Source organism: Emys orbicularis, chromosome 8, assembly GCF_028017835.1.
Source record: "Emys orbicularis isolate rEmyOrb1 chromosome 8, rEmyOrb1.hap1, whole genome shotgun sequence".
NCBI classification, from domain to species: Eukaryota; Metazoa; Chordata; order Testudines; family Emydidae; genus Emys; species Emys orbicularis.
Window position 1 is genome coordinate 19242250 of NC_088690.1, and position 16920 is coordinate 19259169.

General features: G+C 38.1%; 1 protein-coding gene across 1 annotated transcript in view; it reads left to right on the top strand.

Moving 5' to 3' along the window:
- The first annotated feature begins 1124 nt into the window (after positions 1 to 1124).
- The window catches only part of LEPR (leptin receptor), a 51530-nt gene continuing 35734 nt past the window's right edge, over positions 1125 to 16920 (top strand). Inside the window, exons 1-4 of the mRNA XM_065409368.1 lie at positions 1125 to 1164; positions 4837 to 5145; positions 6644 to 6767; positions 14513 to 14718. Of these exons, the coding sequence (XP_065265440.1) occupies positions 1125 to 1164; positions 4837 to 5145; positions 6644 to 6767; positions 14513 to 14718 (679 nt within the window). The remainder of the gene's footprint in view (positions 1165 to 4836; positions 5146 to 6643; positions 6768 to 14512; positions 14719 to 16920) is intronic.

Consider the following 16920-nt stretch of genomic DNA (forward strand, 5'->3'; position numbering starts at 1 on the left):
ACAGACATTTAAATTGTTTTATTTAACTAAAACAACAACATTATGTATTCTGGGTTTTTTTCTTCAACAGGAAACATATAATATTTTAACAAAACAAGCATATGAATTTTTGAATTTTGAATTTAGTTAAACATTCAAGTTTTTTAAAACCTCCCCCTCCCTAACGGAGCGTGCTAACGCTGCCAAACAGCTGTTTGGCAGCAGCCGGGTGGGAAGCGCTGGGAGGTAGGCGGAGGAGCGGGGACGTGGCGCGCTCAGGCCGGGAGGAGGAAGTGGGGCGGGGGCTGAGGGGAGCTTGGCTGCTGGTGGGTGTTGAGCACCCACTAATTTTTCCCCTTGGGTGCACCAGCCCCGGAGTACCCACAGAGTTGGCGCCTATGCAATCAAGTTGTATGAGTCTTAAACTGAAAACCCAAGACCTCTGTTGAACAATCCATATCTATGCAAATATAGTAGATACCTCAATCATAATTATAAATGTGTTTTGTAATTGGGTTTTAGTAGAATTTGTGAGACAGCTGTAGTTTGGGATTTTTACCAAGCAATCTTACATAGCTACTAATCCATTATGTTTTAATTGTAGTATTTAGCTAAGTTCAAATTACTACTTCGTGGGTGAAAATGGATTGCAGAAATCATGGTGCTCAAATGTGGGCTGTATTTTGGAAATTATTATCTCACAGTCATTTTAACTGTGTGGATTCACAATACCTTGAAGAGGAAGAACAGGAAATAAGCCCCATGTGAGTCAGAACATACATGAGGACTGAAGAGCGCTTCCTAATTGTAATGGTTAGAGATTGGCTGTTTGATATTTAATCAGTACTCTAAGCAGTGTTACTTTTTTGTTATGATGCTATCTGATCTGTCTTCCTTCCTGTAAAGGAGCAAACATTTATTTAAATAAAGCGCACTATTTTTTAAATTTCAGAATTACACAGACTCCTGATGTTTTCAGGCAATGTATTTTCATAAGTTCAGAAGTTTTAAAGAATACTCTTTTAGAAGATGCCAAGATCCAAGTAGAATAATAGACATGTACCTCTGAAATGGAAATGATGTCTTCAGTCAGTTCTTAATTTGTTAAATTTTGGTTGTTTTTTAGATCCACTGTTCAGAACAAGATGTATTTGCATAAACTTTTGACTGTGTTTCTGCACTTGGGTAAGTTGCCTGAGACAATGATATTGAAACTGTTTAAAAAAAAAAAAAATTCTGTAGCCATTGATTTGACAAAGTAAAAGCTTGATCTTGCAAGATGCTCAGTGCCCTCATTTCTCATGAAAATGTGGGATGCACCGTACCTTACAGACTGGACAATAACTTTCTGATGATAAAACCAATGCAAATGATAGCTGATCAATATCTAGTTCACAGCCATTTTTTAAAAAAATGTTTGATAGTAAACTTGCAACTGTAATACAGTTAGTTAATGTAGTTAATCAAGACAGGCTAGAGCAGTCAGTATAACTAGCATTCATACAGGTTAGAATTTTATGGGCAATCTGGACAATACCAACAACTGAGGGTAAAATCCCGACTACAATGAAGTCGTAACAAAACTCATATTCACTTCAGTGGAGCCAGGATTTTACACAAAGTGTTTATTTTATTAGGTATGTTTTTGCACTAAACCAATCCCCCTGCTTCATATACAAAATTGTTGTAATGACTGCTCAATTCATGGTAAATATAATAGTTCAAATATGAGGACTTCAGTTTTCCTTTCTAAAATAGAAGAAATAAACAGAGTAGAGTAAATCAGACGTGCATAAATTTTGTCAGACCCATTAATGTTGGTATTTTTTCTGTAATTTTTGTTTATTTGGCAAAAGTCCCTCTAAATTTTCAAAGATGTTGATGAAAGATAAACCAGATATTTTAATCTAAGTTTCAAAAGTTGTATCTTTCAGATCTTTGCAGCAATTGTAGGTTTTCTTAGGATTTCTTCATGTCTTTATTCATTCAATATCAAATGGGTCACTACATTGTTGAGACTTAATTAATATAACCTAAAAATTCTCTGCATTTACAGAAGTATCTTTTAACAGGGCAACTGGAGTGCTCAGGGGACTTGCATTGGGAGACAGAGCTGTTTGTCTTTAGCAGGGTGGATTTGATTTAAATCAAATTAATTTAAATCACTAGTCAGGAAGACTCAATTTCATCATGGTTTTCTACATAAAAGTTCATTCTTGTTGGTTGTTATAACCTTAATACATATTCTTCACAACTCAGAGATAGATGTACCTTCTAAAAATGAAACCTACACACTATACATTTTTAAAGTGATTTATTTTGAAAACTTTTCAGATTAGTTTTACAGCTATATCAGAAAATGAATGATTGTTTGGTTATTTCACTTACCAAAGGTAATTGAAGCAGATAGTTCACCTCCCAATGGCTTCATAAATATCTCCTATTCAACAGGTTAATTATTAATATTTGGAGGATTTTCTTGCCATGCTGTTTTAGGAGGAGAAAATCACCAGACAGATATTTAAATTGTTTTATTTAACTAAAGCAACAACATTATGTATTCTGGATTTTTTTTCTTCAACAGCAAACATATAATATTTTAATAAAACAAGCATATGTCCCTCGCATCTCACATTTATCTCCAGACTTCTTCTCCTTGTCCAGATCTATTCCGCCCCCAACAATCTTCTATTCATTGAACTTTTTGAAACTTTGCACTTTTAGAGAGAGGTAAGGGATTGACTCTGTGTACACAAATTTGTAAAGGGACAATAGAGTTGAGGTCTGTTATTTCTCATCTCTATATATTTATTTATTTAAAAACATTTTTGCTGTTAACAAGCATGTTACCTCTGGAGACACAAATCCACAGTTTGAGAACTGCAAAACTAAGCATCTCTGATGGTATCTTCTAGACTGAGCACTGAACCCCACTGGGTAGATAGAAATATTATCCTAAATAATCTATACAGAAGCCTGTGGAACCCCATAAAATTGGGTCCCTAATCCATGAACTGTTGGAACTCATTTACAAAACTTTTCTTAAACATTACATGAATATATTGTCTCATACTATAGAATTAGAATTTATAATCCCTATTCCTTGATGAGATATAATATATCTTAATTAAAACTATCTTTAGATAGGTGTTTTCCTCAAAAAGCATTTTATCAAAAAAAAACCTGATTTAAATAAAAAAAAAAATCCAATTATTTTTTAAATCACTGATTTTTATCCACCCTGGTCTTTAGTCACTGTTAAGTAGGTTGGTGTGTACAACAGCTTTCACTGTTGCTATTTGTGTTGTACCTGTTCTGTAAATAAATTCCTATATCAGTGTCAAGTGAATATTTTTAATGCAGCCTACTGATTTATAAAAAATATTATGTGTTTATTAAGGGATATAAAATATATAATCTTATGCTAAATAATATTATTGCAATTTTATTGTAGCTTATTCATTTCATTTACATTTTAATGAAAAAAATATTATAGTAATGGCAGGCACACTGATCTTATGGGATTTGGTTAGTTTGTCATGTGAGAATCTGCAGTGTGATTTGTCCTTCAAAATTAAGCTATGCATGTATAAAACAAACTGAAATCCCCTTTCAGTGCCAGCTGTAAAATGGGTAGCATATTAGCTATATGTCCTGCCCCATAGGAGTCATGTCCCTCATTTTGTTTTCGCATCATGGATTATGCACTAATATTCTGTTCAGTCAACTGAATCCTCTACATGGAGCCAGGAAACCTAATGAAGCTGATGTTTAACAAGGCACAGACTCTGCCTTGTTAAACAAGAGAAAATACCATTGAGGGTTCTGCTGATCAGAAAATGTGTATATCCAAAGAAATTGAACATCTCAGACACAGAAGTAATAACATGAGTTTACTTTTAATCATCTTAGAAACCTATTTTTCACTTTGCATTGGTTTACTATGCTAAAATATTTACATAAATTGAAATCAGATTGTGCCTGTGAAGGCAAAAGACACAAATTCTCTCTCCTGTTTTTGTTATTGTGGGGTCCATTTGCAAGACATTCAGTAAGAATGAATTTGTATGTAATAAACTGTTTAAAATATTCATACATTTTCTAGGCATTACACTAAAAACAAGGACACATACAAATCAGTTACGTGCATTTCAATAACTAAAGCTATTTTAATTCAAAGAGGCCTATTTATCATTATCAGAAGTATTATTAGCCCACTTCAAGCTCTGATCTATGAACAGTAGCCATGTAGTGTAATAAGTGTGCTCCTACATTGTATAGGGTTTTATTTTCAAGGCATCTAAGTTTGATAGAAAATATCACCTTTTACTAGATCTCATTTTGTAGAAAATGCTTTTTTTGGGCCTATTTACCTAACTGGCCATGTATTATTGTAAAACACATTAATTAGTAGGGTTGCCAACTTTCTAATCGAACAAAACTGAACAGCCTGCCCTGAGGCCCCTTCCCTGAGGCCCTGCGCCCTGCTCACTCCATCCCCCCCCGTCGCTCGCTTTTCCCCACCCTCACTCTCTTTCACCAGGCTGGAGCAGAGAGTTGGGGTGTGGGAGGGGGTGAGGGCTCTGGCTGGAGGTGCAGGCTCTGGGGTGGGGCCAGAAATGAGGGGTTCAGGGTGTGGGGGGGCCTCTGGGCTGGGGTAGGGGGTTGGGGTGTGGGAAGGGTGAGGGCTCCGGCTGGGGTGCAGGCTCTGGGGTGGGGTAGGGGGTTGTGATTGGCACTTGGAGATTCTTGTCCAATATTTCTAATCACAATTGTTTCTTTAGAACAGCATCTGCTCTGTTTTCATTGTTCCAAGTAGTGTAACTCATTTCCTTCATTCTTTCTTTGTATTTCCAGATTTTATTCGAATGGCAGTTGCTCACTGTATGGTACATCAGATTCCAGCGTCGAGCTTTATGCTGCCTTGCATGTCACCGAATGAGACTTCTGTCATTCCTTTGACTGCTGGTGTTGTAGCGAGCGGTCCTGGGTTGCACAGAGAGCATGGAACTGCTGAAACCAACTCTCTGGTGCTGGTGGCTGAAGAGAGTTTCCTCTGTTGCCTTTGGGGTGAAACACATGCAAATTGTTCTTTGTACACAGCAGGCATGGAAACAAAAAAATTTACGTCCTCAAAAATAAGTAGCTTAGCTCCTCAGCAAACAGGTAGGTTTGTAGTGTAGTTATTTAAAGTGACTTAGTAATGGACATCACGTTTTCTTTGTTTTTCAAATATTTTCCTAATACTATTATTTGTTTCCATTTGTGCCTGGATTGTGCGGGGTACTGTACAAACATAAATGAAGGCAAAATTCCTGCCCTGGAGAGCTTGCCATGTAGAAAGGCAGACAAAAGGTAAGGGAAAGGGGAACAACATGCAAATAAGGAGGTAGAAGTGGTGAATGGCCACATCTTAATAATATAAATCCATTTTGTTAGCCATATAGGTAACTATCCTCAGTTGCCCCCTCCCCCTTACCTTTACCACTTATTAGTCAGCTAACTCCTTGTGAGCATCATGGTAGAATTAGGTCGTCAGAGGAATGTTGAAAAAAAAATATAAATTGTAGATAAGGATGTAGACATTTTTAATGGATTTTTAGCTTGAGAGAGCAACGCTTGTCCCCACCTCCATCATCCACAGTGACTTTATCTTGCATCCTGTCATTTGAAATGTGGTTGGTTATTCCTCCCGCCCCCGGCGCACAACGTACCTGGTGGGGAAAAAAAGTCAATATCTTTGTGTGAAATCTTGATCCTACTGAAGGCCATGCCAAAAGTCCCATTGTCTTAAGTATGGTCAGGATTTTACCCTGTATTTCTAGCACTGCCTCATATGTCAGGTGGTCTTTTCAAGAAGTAATCCGAATAATTGTATTGCTTTCTAATGCTGCATAGAGGTTGTAGTCATGAACTGTAGCAAAAAGATTAAAGAATATCAGAAACTTAACACACCCCATTTGCCCCCTACTCCCTCCACTAAAAATTGTCACTAGTTACAAGAAGTTTTATTATTTAAACAAATCTGTGTGATTATAATTTACATGAATTTTATGTCCAGCTCTCAGAGTAGCAGCCGTGTTAGTCTGTATCCGCAAAAATAACAGGAGTACTTGTGGCACCTTAGAGACTAACAAATTTATTAGAGCATAAGCTTTCGTGGGCTACAACCCACTTCTTCGGATATGCATCCGAAGAAGTGGGTTGTAGCCCACGAAAGCTTATGCTCTAATAAATTTGTTAGTCTCTAAGGTGCCACAAGTACTCCTGTTATTTTTATGTCCAGCTCTGTACATTCTCTATAGTAAGAGACTACCAGATCACAAAATGCCTTTAAAAATCTGGGTTTTAAATCTGCATTAGGCGTTGGATTTAGGAGCCTAAATCTTTTTCCATACTAGGGATAGCTCAGTGGTTTGAGCATTGGCCTGCTAAACCCAGGGTTGTGAGCTCAATCCTTGAGGGGGCCATTTAGGGAACTGGGGTAAAATCTGTCTGGGGATTGGTCCTGCTTTGAGCAGGGGGTTGGACTAGATGACCTCCTGAGGTCCCTTCCAACCCTGATATTCTATGATTCTAAGACTTACTGGTAAATTTTATTTTATTTCTTTAAATGTCTTTGGTTTCAATGTGGTTCAGAAAATGTTTACCTTTTTAAATTTAGATTTAAGCTGGAACATTCAATGTTGGACTAAAGGAGACCTAGAACTGTTCGTTTGTATCCTGAAATTGTCTAACAAGAAGTCGTACTTGAATGGAGAATTTAAGATTAATCTTTTATATGTTCTGTAAGTAAAATATATCGGAAGCTTCCCATTTATAAGGATATCCTAAAACACCAGTAAAGGTCCTATGGGTTTGTTGTCTTACAGTAGTATTTGTGATCTGAAACACAGTTATAGCATTAGTCAGTACAAGTGGATAATATACTACATGCCCATTTGTTCTTAATTCCATACAGTCCTATCAAAATGTGGTCTAAAAATATTAGTCAGGTATATGTTCAGGGCTTGAATGGTTAACACAGGGTATTTCCTGTCCTTTCTGTCCTTTTCTCATATTTATTAAACTGCTTATTTTATTTTAACTAAGTCAAAGGCGTCCTCAATCAATATGCGACCCATAATTTTTTAAGGTTGAATGCTTGATTTTTAGCTCTGCCTGCTTGTGTTTTTGCCTCTTATCATATTCTTTCCTTAAGACATTTATTCTTCTTTGTCATTTTTAATACCATACCTAATATAAAAACTAGAATTTTTGATGCATCTTATAGAGTTAACCACTCTGTAGCTCTCTTACAGACACAAAAGAAGTCACCACTGTTCCAAACATGCTTTTGGAGGGTAAAATATGTTCATCACCTAGAGCTTTGCTGTCTCTTTTTAATATATTTAAACTAAATGAATAAATCAGTGATTTAAATGTGAATGTTAGGCTAGACTTCAAGAGCACACTGATCTCTATAGGCTACTGCTGGATTGAATGGCATACATCTCTTATGCACTTTTGAGTTTCTGCGTTCCCTTTTCATTTAATATTTTCAGACAGTTAGTACTCATGTAAGGAACCATGTTCTCATCTGGAAGTCCACCTGCTTCTGCTCTCCATATTACCTTGAGGTAGGGGAGTCTCCACTAACAATGGAGAGGAAGGATGGTCTTGTGGCTAATAGACTTGGACTCAGAAGTTCTGGGTTCAGTTCCTTTCTCTACCACAGACTTCCTATGTGATGTTGGGCAAATCCTTTAATCTCTCTGTGCCTCAGTTCCCCATCTGTAAAATGGGGATAATAGCACTTCCCTCCCACCCCTTGTTGTATCTGTTTAGATTGTAAGCTCTTTGGTGTAGAGACTGTCTCTTATTACATCCTAGTGGGATCTGACTCTTAATTGGGTCTCATATGGATACTATATTATAAATAGATCAAATAGACCCACAAAAGCTTATGCTCCAAAACGTCTGTTAGTCTATAAGGTGCCACAGGACTCTTTGTCGCTTTTTACAGATCCAGACTAACACAGCTACCCCTCTGATACTTGACTCTATGCTTTCTGTGACTCAAGTACCATAACATCTAAAAATAGTTCCCACTTTTGTTCTTTTCCAACCAGGGTTCATCACTAAATAGAAAAATCTTAGCTGATGGGGATAGATGAGTAGACTAGGCATGCCTAGCCCCCCTGGAAACACAGATTCAAATCCCAGCTGAGCTGAAAAGGCTCACCAAGGCAGATATGTTCAGAACTATAAATTCACTCTGTGCATTTTTCAAATAAGAGCTTAAAAACAGAGGCCCTGGATGACTAAAGGCCTCATGACACTCCCGTCCCCTTTTTAAGAATAGAAGGTTTTCCCTGGTGCTCATGGCTAAAATTTGGTCTCCTGCTGCTGCCATGTTGCATACTGTGTGCTGTTAGGCTCTCTCTTACCACCCACAGATGGGTGCATGTCAGTGGTGGTGTATTCTAATAGTTGTGAAGTATTCTGGAATCAGCTAGTAGTAGTAGTCTACAGATAGACCATCTTATATCTTTGAGAAGAAATGTCCTATTTCTGCCAGTAATCGAGAGTTCTCTGCTAGCCGTGCCTCTCTGGAAAAAATCATCCGTGAAATGGGTGCACAGGCCCAGCACTGCTTTGTGATAGGGGTGTGCTTCCACATCTGAAAGAGGAGAAAAATAAACAACTCTCTTACACCTTGTTAGTGAAAGTGATGAGTCATATAAGAGGTAGAAAATGAGGTGAGAAGAGCTGCAAAGACATCAAGACACAGTGGGAGCAAGGAGACACATACTGGAGCACCCCAGAAAAACCAAGAGAGATTCAGAAGGCTTCAAGTGCTTGATGAACTGATTTTTTTTGGGGGGAGGGTGGCCAGAGGAATCTGCAGAAGAAACTCTCAAAGGGGCCAAGAGGACCTGACAGCCTATGGAGTATCCTGTGGAGCTTTGAGAGAGGGTAGAAAGATGAGACTTCTGTTTTCTGTTTTTTCCCCCTCTTAGTTTTGCAAAGTACAAAAGCATTTTGCATCCTTTTGCAGATTCATCCTGCAGTGCAGGAAAACATGGATTTTCTGATTTTTTTTTGCAAGGATCTAAAGTTTTATTCCAGTTTCTAGACGAAGCTCTTCCCTGTCTGGGAAATTTAGCAGTGTGTTAACAACTGCCTTGAGCTGCACCATTACCCAAGTTTGAGGTCTCTGTATGCTCTGCTCTCTTCAGGATCATTTTCTCTGGCACTTCAAAAAATTACTGTAATTCTTACCCTGAAAGAAATTTGTCAGCTTTCTACTCCAGATTCCCTGAGTAAGTTGATTTACACATCTCCTCCAAATTATCGACTGACTTACTGCTAATGCGTTCATTCTCCTCTCCAAAGACTATCAGTAGTATTTTTGCTATTGTTTTTGCCATTATAGAGCAAACTTATTTAACATTCCTCATGTGGTGGTAGTATTTTTTTTTTCTCCCAGGGGTGAAGGTCAATTATAGTTTTCTTTAGCAAAGCCTGATGTTCCGAAGGAATAACTGACTTGTTTATTTCATGTTTTGGTAAAGGGGTAGCTTCCCCTGTTGGCTCACTGCCTTTCGCATACAGGCCAGAATAGTTTGAAAACAGTCCCAGTTTTAAAAGTATGTTTTCATGGCATTTGTTTCTCTCTGGGAGGCCTCAATTCAGAAACAAGTGCCAATATTCTCATATTTAGGCCGTACAAGCAATGAAAATAATGGCCTTGTTTTGTTATAGGCTCCTCAATGGTTCACATATGGACTTTGACAGCTCAAGTGTTTCAGCATTAAAAAAAGGATTTTTGATTCACCCACCCCCAAGTATTACAGGCTTGGTCTGACGTCATGAACAAAAAGTGCGTCATGCTGTCCATTACAGAGCAGGTCTGAAGAATAGACGTCAGTCAAATAGGACTCTGAAAATATACTTCAGAAAAGATGCTAGTAACAAGAGGGCTACCAAGATGGAGATGAAATCATTGTCAGAGAGCTGCCTCTACCTTTTATGGTACAACTTCCTTGGAAGGAGAGACCTATTTAATCCTGTAGCTTTCATAAAATCTTAAAAATGGAGGGCTGGAAGTGACCTTGAGCGGTCCTCTAGTCCAGCTCCCCTGTGCTGAGGCAGGACCAGGAAAACCTAGACTATCCCAGACAGGTGTTTGTCTAACTTGTTCTTGAAAACATCCAATCATAGGGATTCCACAACCTCCCTTGGAAGCCTATTCCAGATTTTAACTCTTTGTATAGTTAGGTTTTCCTTAATATCTAACCTAAATCTCCCTTGCTATGGATTGAGCCAATTACTTTTTGTGGATATGGAAAATAAATTATCACCGTCCTCTTAACAGTCTTCAAATATATAATCAGGTTCCCCCTTATTCATCTTTTCCCAAGACTAAACATGCCCAGTTTTTTAAATTTTTCCTCAGAGATCAGCTTTTCTAAATCTTTTATCATTTTTGTTGCTCTCCTTTGAACTTTCTCGAGTTGTCCACATCTTTCCTAAAGAATGGAACCCAGAACTGGGCAAGGTACTCCAGGTGAGGCCTCATCAGAGCCAAGTAGAAAGGGACAGTTATCTCCCATGTCTTACAGTTGCGAAAAAGACTAATATTCTGGGACATAATGAAAGGAGTGTCATATGTATCGCATTGTTGACTCATTCGATTTATGATCCACTATAACTCCCAGATCCTCTTCCGCCTTGCCAGTTATTCTCCATTTTGTAGTTGTGCATTTGACTTTTCAAAGGGAGGGATAGCTCAGTGGTTTGAGCATTGGCCTACTAAACCCAGGGTTGTGAGTTCAATCCTTGAGGGGGCCACTTAAGGATCTGGGGCAAAAAAATCAGTATTTGGTCTTGCTAGTGAAGGCAGGGGGCTGGACTCGATGACCTTACAGGGTCCCTTCCAGTTCTATGAGATAGGTATATCTCCATATATTTATTTCCTAAGTGAAGTACTTTGCACTTGTCTTTATCAAATTTAATCTTGTTGAATTCAGATCAATTCTCCAATTTGTCAAGGTTATTTTGCAATCTCTCCCAGGGTGGTGTCCTCCACAAATTTTGTAAAGCATTTTACTCTCTCCTGCACCATTATCCAAGTCATCCAGATTGTAAAGGGCTGAACCTTGCTTAGTCTCCCTCCATGCTGCTCTTCATCAGCAAGTCGGCAACACAGCACTTGGGTTTCTACTCTGCTGTTGGCTCCAGGCCATAGCTGTTCTTTGAACACTCTGAACATAAGAACGGCCATACTGGGTCAGACCAAAGGTCCATCTAGCCTAGTATCCTGTCTTCCAACAGTGGCCAATGCCAGGTGCTTCAGAGGGAATGAACAGAACAGGTAACCATCAAGTGATCCATCCTCTGTTGCCCATTCCCAGCTTCTGGTTCTGAGATTGCACCAGTCTAGTTCCTTTAATACCCTAGGATCAATTTCTTCAGGCTCTGCTGACTTGAATACATCTAATTTCTCTAAATATTTTTTTAATCTGTTCTTTTCCCTATTCTGGCTTCTGTTCCTTCCTCCTTGATGTTAATATTATTGTGTTAACTATCTGGTCACAATTAACCTTTTTTAGTGGAGATTATAGCAAAATAGGCATTAAATGCCTCTGCCTTCTTGATGCCATCTCTGGTTAGCTCTCCTTCCCTGCTGAGTAGTGGGTCTGTACTTTCTCTTGCTCCTAACATATTTATAGAACCTCTTCTTATTGCCTTTCCCCTGCTTGGTGGAACTCATTTTGTATCTTACCCTTTCTGTTTTTGTCTCTACATGCTTGTGCTATTTTTTTGTACTTGTCCTTATGAATTTGTCCATTTTTCCACTCTTCGTAGGATTAATTTTTGATTTTCAGGTAATTAAAGCACTCCGATAGAGCCATATGGCCTCTTACTATTCTTCCTATCTTTTCTTCACATCAGGATAGTTTGCTATTATGCCTTTAATGTTGTCTCCTCAAGACACTGCCAGCTCTCCTGAACTCCCTTTTCCCTTGGATTTTCTTCCAATGGGATCTTACCTACTAGTTCTCTGTTTCTGAGGGTCTGCTTTTTTGAAGTTCGTTGTTCTTATTCTACTGCTCTGACTCTTTCCTTTTCCTTAGAATCCTGAAATCATCATTTCAAGGTCACTTTCACCCACATTGCCATTAACCTTCAGATTCACAACCAATTCCTCCCTCTTGTTCAGAATCAGGTCTAAAATGGCTGCCCCCTTGGAAAAGTAAAATAGCAAACTCAATATGTTCAATTAGTTCTTGGAATGTACTGGGAAACAATTTCTTGTTTCAGAAGGTGGAGGAAATTTCCAACAGATATCTGAGTAATAAAAGTGTCCCCATTACAACCATGTCTTGTGTTTTGGATATTTCTGTTCTAATAATGCCTCATCCACCTTCCTCTCCTGATTTGGTGTTCTATAGTAGACCTTTAGCATGACATCACCCCTGTTTTTTCCCCCTTTATTTTCACCCAGGGACTTTCAACTGGTCTGCCTCTCACCTCTTTCTGGACTTCAGAACAAGTGTATATATTCTTGATGTATAAGGCAACAGCACATCCTTTTTTCCTACCCTGTCTTTCCGGAACAAGTTATATTCCTCTATACAAATATCCTGGTCATGCAGTGATGTCAAATAAGTCAGAATTTAGCTTATGGCTAATACTGCCAGTTCTTCCTGTTTATTCCCATACTTATCGCATTTGTGTAGAGACATCACTTCTTCACCCTTGCTCTCAGGGCCCTGTGTTCACTGCTGATATGCTCAAGGTCATAGAAAGGCACTCATTTGTGGTGAATTGTATAACTCACCTGTGGCTTTGTTACTCGTCATGCCATTAAAATAATTGTACTAGACAGTCATGCATTCTGTCTACCACTGAATGTATGCAGTGGTTCACTTCTAAAGTTTCTTCCATTTTAAAAGATACTCTGTTTCAGAGAGATTTCCTACACTTAAAATAGGAATACTGCTGATATTGCTCAAAATGGAAGAAACCTTTGGACTGATTTCCCCTGTGTAACACTAGTGTAAATTGCAGTTATTAGGGTTACATGAATGTAACATGCAAGGGAGTGGAGAATTAGGTGTTTTAAGTGCAACTTGTGTGTGTGTATGTAAATATATGTATCGAGGGCCTGTGTAGTGATGTGTACATTAGATATATTGACTGCCCTCTCAAGTTTGTAAAATGGGTTGTCTTGATGCCATTTCTTGAAAGTGACCCAAGGAACATTGTTACATATGCTTTAGAAGTGTGATATAATGCCTGTCTGAATCAGGTACTAGTAAGAATTGAATGAGTTTTGACCTAAATTGCAGTGTGACAGCACACATCTCCATTTGTATGCACCATAAGACTTCATATCAACAGTAATATATTGTACAGCTGATATATTTCTATATGTCCTAAATATTGCATATGTTTCCTTTAAAAAAATTCTGAAAGCATAAATGTATTCTTTCAACACTGGAAAAATTGATCCAACTATTTTTGTTAAATAAACATCTTTATTTCTTGTTAGCAGTTCAAGTGCTTTCTGTTGAAAATTTTGGAAGGTTTTATTAAACCATATATTTTTGTAATAAGACTATCTTCATTTGTATGCTAATCTCTAAAGGAAAGTATTCCAACATGTGAAAAATTCATGAAAACAAATCTGGAGAGTTCAGCCAGAAGTAGTCTCTTGGGCTGCACTTCAGTTTAGAAAGAAACAAAACAGAATACTAAAGAGTTAGTTACTAAATACTTTCCATGAGCCAGTCCAAAGCAATAGTACTAGTAATGCCTGGGATTAAATGAGATTTGCTTTGCTAAGAAAAAGTCAAATTATCTAAGAAATAAACATGGTATGCCTTCAAAGTAAACAATGCTTCATCATCTTGGAAGTAATCACGTAAAGTTAGATTTTTAGAGTACATTCTTTGTGATTTGTATATACAATATATATCAGTTATAATCGTGTAGTTGATAAGTAATTTAGAAACATATCCTAAGCATGGACCAAATTCTGCAGCTTGTTGCGCACACAAAATTCTGGTTTTGCCTGAATAACTTCAGGATTTTTTTATTATTATAACACTTAACGATAAATTTTGGAAGAGATATAAAAATTCATGTTTAATCAGCATCTGACTATTAGGGATTGGGATGAGCCCTTCATGAGTGACAGATTATCCCACAGCTGCCAAATGGAGGATTTCTTAAACCTTCCTCTGATGCAGCTGGTTCTGGCCATTGTCAGAGACAGAATACTGGAGTAGATGGTCTGACCCAGTCTGGCAATTTTGATGTTCTTGGATCAGGCCTCAGAAATATCTTTCATTAGGCTCCTTCTCCGCCCCCAAAGGTACAGCTGAAGAAAATGCACACAGACTGATCTGTCTCTTGTGCTTTGCTGTTTTCAGTACTATTTCTACTGTTTAATCCAAAGTGGTGAATCTAATGGAATATGCAGAAGATTGTCCAGGACATGATGCTTTTTAAATATTGATCTATTTTTTTTCCAATATAGATCAGAGTTGTCATTGGAAGACATGTCTACAGGTTCTCTAAAAGGCAATTTCATGGTTACTCCCTGCAACTGCAATGGGTCTGACAAGTACGAATGTCACATACCTTCACTGAAACTCAACTACACTTATATTACATGGTTAAACATCATAAATGGGGTAACACTTCTTCAGTCACCTTTAATGTCGGTCAGACCCATAAATATTGGTAAGTTTTCAATTTATTGTACACCTTTTTTATAGAAAGCAATAACAGGAAGTCCTTATTTTGTGACTAGTCAGTTTTTGCAAGGACTTCAGCTGTAGCTATGTTAATTCTTCAGGGTAACTTCTGCAGGCTGATGTGTATCTCCCTCCCCCTCCCCACCCCCCCAGCCTTCCTAGTCTCCGCCCTTCTTCAGTGCAAATCTAGGTAGAAGGAGGAACAATGTCTTGGGGCACCTGAGCATTCACTTTGAATGCAGGAAGGTAGATCAATATGTGGAGAACAATGGTCTGGTTCATAATTATTACCTAATTTGTAACAGAAAATAAACTTTTTGCTATTTGCTTTAAAAATAAACCTGCAAATTCTCATCAGCAGTATTTGCATATACTCTTTCACTCTCATTTTGACACTTCCTTCATTAAAGGTACAACTTCCGCATTTTTAAAAGTGGAAGATTTATTTCTGCTATTTCACCAGCCCATCAGCTCAGTGAAATCAGATGACAGATACATTTGATGTTACTTTGTTGCCATCCAGTCTGCATAATTAATGGTTGATAAATATTTTCTGACTAGTTGGGACATTTTTAGCTATAATGAAAAACTGTTTGGTTTTTTCTTGTTAATGTTACTTTTTGGAAAGCAGAATTAAAAACCTTTTGGATGAACGCTTCATCTTAGTTGCAAATGAAATTAATATTTTTGGAGATGAGGTGATTATATTGATGATTACATACTGATTTCATTTGAATTATGTCAACAGGATCAATTTAGGTTTCACAGCTGCATCTGCCAATATTAAAGGTGACCACAGATCTAATTCATGAAATATGTTCTAAGCAATAAGTAAGGTCAGGAGGTCATTTTTGAAATGTATAATTTTTAATAATAATATGTTCTGCCATTAGTGAGCTTGATAAAAGGAATAATGAGTTTTAAAATAAAAAGATGAATATTAGCTAAGTGAGTTGTTTGCTTTGCACACACAAGCCATAGCAACAGAATACATGGCAACAAAATGAGAAAACATTGTCTACCCATGCAACCACTTAGATTACAATATGGTAATGTTCAGTCTTTTAAAAAGAGTGCTTCTGTACTACCATAAAGAAATTGTCATCAAAATGGCAGAATAAAGTTTTTTAAAGCAATGGACCACATTCTGAATCCTTCACTCTTGCCCGTCTCCACTGAAGCTAGTCAAAGTGTGGACTGAATTAGAGCTGCCACACACAGACTGCGAAATTTGGCCCTAACTATTTAGTTTACACTGACTCAAATATTGATACATTTGGGCTAGGTACTGATAATGTCATCAAAGCTAAGTAGTTCCTTACTCCTTGAATACTCCTATTGATTTCAGTGAGACCACTTGTAGCATAAGCAGATCAGAAAATGACCCCCTTGTATTTAAGGACCCAAGTCTGTAATCTGATGCATGCAGGTGGACTCCTGTTTCTGACCAGAGCTCCATTAAAATCAAAGAGGCTGCATGTGGGCTCAGGGGGTCTGCGCATGCAGATCGAATTGCAGGATGCAGTATTGCCTTTAATATGGCCTTCTGAAGCACTGACTACAAAACTCAGAAGTTCCTCATTTCCAGGTTACAGACACAGGCTTGGCTGTTTACTCTAAACTGAAAAATACCATTTGTGATGGGTTCCCCCCGACGTGCCGCCTGAAACTGAGGTACCACTGAGCCCGCCTGACCCACCAGCCTGGGTTCCCTTTACACTGTACTGCTGTGCAGCCTGCACTTTACCAGCACACATACAGGTAGGGACACACCCAGGTACAGAAACACCCAGACGCTGAAATCAGCTCTGCATGGGAAGGCTCAGCTAAGGAACTGCCCTGTGCACACCCCCTCTCTAGAGGGTAAGCCCAAAATTATACTGTCTTGCACTGCACAGAGATCTGTACAGCGTAAGCTCATGAAATTTGCCCCCCTCCCTCAATGTGAAGAGGAATATACATAGCTTTCTGCCCCAAGTATGATTTCCATACACTGGTTTTAGACAAAACAAAAATAAGTTAGATTTCAAGTTCTTATAAGGGATAGCAAAGCAGATTACCTAGCAAATAAAACAAACACACAATCTAAGATCAATGTACTAAAGAAATTGGATATAAATAACAAATTCTCACCCTAAATTTTGTTTTAGGCAGATTGCAGAGATTCTTGAAAGCAAGCTGCTCTTAC